At 43.3% G+C, this 2,915-nt stretch overlaps 1 protein-coding gene across 1 annotated transcript in view; it reads left to right on the top strand.

Annotated features, from left to right (window-relative positions):
• Positions 1 to 2,915, top strand: part of ryr1b (ryanodine receptor 1b (skeletal)) — a gene marked incomplete in the record, with an annotated part of 103,334 nt that overhangs the window by 44,050 nt on the left and 56,369 nt on the right. The window contains 6 exon segments of the mRNA XM_014025145.1: positions 150 to 333; positions 419 to 530; positions 702 to 822; positions 1,849 to 2,018; positions 2,095 to 2,315; positions 2,465 to 2,555. Of these exon segments, the coding sequence (XP_013880599.1) occupies positions 150 to 333; positions 419 to 530; positions 702 to 822; positions 1,849 to 2,018; positions 2,095 to 2,315; positions 2,465 to 2,555 (899 nt within the window).

Genomic DNA, 2,915 nt, shown 5'->3' with positions numbered 1-2,915 from the left:
CCCATATCCTGCACTCAATTTTTGCCTATGACGACTTTTATTTTGTAATTTTTTTTATTTTACTCTTTTCGAAATTTTTAGCTTTATTTAAAGTTTTAGTGACTCAGCATTTTTCTTGTAGGTTTTGATGTTTGTCCACCTGTTCACAGGAGAGAGCGTGGAGGAGAACGCCAACGTGGTGGTGCGTCTGCTCATCCGACGGCCGGAGTGCTTCGGCCCCGCCCTGCGAGGAGAGGGGGGCAACGGCCTGCTGGCTGCCATGGAGGAGGCCATCAAGATCTCAGAGGACCCGGCGAGGGACGGGCCGACCGTTAAAAAGGACCGGCGCTTCATGTGAGCGCCGGAGGAGGACGAGGGTCGGCAAACGAGCTCGTCAGGAGCGATTTGCGTGATTTTTTATTTTCTGTTTGGTCGGCAGGTTCGGCGGCGAGGGACAGCACGAGGAAAACCGTGTGCACCTGGGGAACGCCATCATGTCCTTCTACTCTGCGCTCATCGATCTGCTGGGCCGCTGCGCTCCTGAGATGCATGTGAGATGAGTTTAAACTTCATGAACCGTTTTTGTTTTTAAGAATCAAGCTGCAAACTGAGGTCGTCTAAACATCCAACTGAAACCTGTTTTTTTTTTACCCAGTCAGCAGTTTTTGAGACRTTTATTCCAAAGCCAGACTTTAGATTCATTCAGCTTCTTGTCCCTGCAGCTGATCCAAGCAGGTAAAGGTGAAGCTCTGAGGATCCGGGCCATCCTGAGGTCTCTGGTGCCCATYGAGGACCTGGTGGGAGTAATAAGTCTACCTGTACAGATCCCCGCCTACGGCAAAGGTCAGAGGTCATCTTCTTCTGTTTGATCATGTTTCCTGCTTTCACTTCAGTCGAACCATGTTTTACATTGAGCTGTTTTAGCTCCTCGTAAATCAAAATGTTCAGCTCCCGTTAGCCTTCAGCTAGCATTTATCTTCTTAAGCTTTTAGCAAGAACATTACTCAGTTTAGCTTCTAGCTAGATTCTGCTTTTTTAGCCTTTGGCCCGCAATTCGTTACTTATGCTTTTAGTTAGACCTTTGCTCAGTTCAGTTTTTAGCTAGCATTTTGCTCATTTTAGCTATTAGCTAGCAATTTGCTAATTTTAGTTTTTAGCTAGCATTCTGCTCTTTTAAGCTTTTAGCCAGTGTTCTGCTCATTTTGGCTTTCAGCCAACATTTTACTCAGTTTAGTGTTTAGCTAGCATTCTGCTCTTTTTAGCTTTTAGCCAGCGATTTGCTGATTTTAGTATTTAGCTAGCATTTTGCTAATTTTTGCCTTTAGCTAGCATTTTGATAAGTATAGCTTTTAGCCAGCATTTTGCTCATTTTAGTATTTAGCTAAATTGTGCTCAGTTTTTAGCTAGCATTCTGCTCTTTTTAGTTTTTAGCCGACATTTTGCTCATTTTAATGTTTTGCTAGCATTTTGCTAATTTTTGCCTTTAGCTAGCATTTTGATTAGTATAGCTTTTAGCCAGCATTTTGCTCATTTTAGTATTTAGCTAAATTGTGCTCAGTTTTTAGCTAGCATTCTGCTCTTTTTAGCTTTTAGCCGACATTTTCCTCATTTAGGTTTTTAGCTAGCATTTTGCTCATTTTAATGTTTTGCTAGCATTTTGCTCATTTTAGCTTTTAGCTAGCATTTTCCCCCTCTTCATGTTTTTGCTTGCATTTTCTGCCTTTTAACTGTAGCTAACATTGTTCTGTTTTTAGCTAACATTTTGCTTTCTTTCAGTTTTAAAGTCTTAGTTTYCACTTCCATGTTGCTATAATTGTTATTAAGAACTGAGCATTTCTCCAGTTCTGACTCCGCCCCTCCAATCCACAGACGGTCAGATCATCGAGCCCAAGATGTCTGCCAGTTTTGTCCCGGACCACAAGGCTTCCATGGTTCTGTTCCTTGACAGAGTCTACGGGATCGACAACCAGGACTTCCTGCTCCAYGTGCTGGAGGTGGGCTTCCTGCCCGACATGAGAGCTGCAGCTTCTCTGGACACGGTGAGTAGCTGAGGTCCAGGTTTGGGTTCTGCTGGAGACGTGTCAGAGTGAAACAGTTCTTCCTGTCTGTTTGTAGGTGGCCTTCAGCACCACAGAGATGGCCTTGGCTCTGAACCGCTACCTCTGTTCGGCCGTTCTTCCTCTGCTCACCAAGTGCGCCCCGCTGTTTGCCGGGACGGACCACAGGGCCATCATGATCGACTCCATGCTGCACACCATCTACCGCCTGTCCCGCGGCCGCGCCCTGACCAAGGCTCAGAGGGACGTCATCGAAGAGTGCCTGATGTCGCTCTGCAAGTCAGTTTCACTCCTCAGATTAACCAGATGTGTTTGTTTTTACTGAAACTTTAAATGTATCATTAATTTCCCACATAAGAGAAATGAAGWGTAGATGTGACCGCAGAACGCCACGAGGATCTAACGAAGTGTTTATGTGTCGGTCACAGATACCTCCGACCCTCCATGCTGCAGCATCTGCTCAGAAGGCTGGTGTTTGATGTTCCCATCCTGAACGAATACGCAAAGATGCCTCTTAAGGTTTGTATTGTTCCACAAGCAACCAAAGAAACTAAAAAGACTGCAGGAAAATATTATAGAAACCAGATTATGAGACGTTGTTGGGTAATTCAGGGGCGTATAATCTCAAGTGTTTCTTTGGGATAAATCTTGTGTCAGCAGGAACTAAACTTGAATTTCTCAGATTGAATCTGAATGTTCATAATTTAAACTGAATTCATTGGTTTGAAAATAAATTACACTAAATTGAAACTGAATTTAAAGTTTTGTATCTGAATTAATTTGYTTTGAAACTGTATTTTGGTTTATTAAAAATTCAGTTTGACTACTTTCACTTTCAGTTCCATAATTCAGATTTTTGTGTCACATCCTGGTCCTTGA

This window comes from Austrofundulus limnaeus, unplaced genomic scaffold, assembly GCF_001266775.1.
Source record: "Austrofundulus limnaeus strain Quisiro unplaced genomic scaffold, Austrofundulus_limnaeus-1.0 Scaffold458, whole genome shotgun sequence".
In the NCBI taxonomy this organism is placed as follows: domain Eukaryota; kingdom Metazoa; phylum Chordata; class Actinopteri; order Cyprinodontiformes; family Rivulidae; genus Austrofundulus; species Austrofundulus limnaeus.
This window is presented reverse-complemented; position numbering and strand designations above follow the sequence as displayed.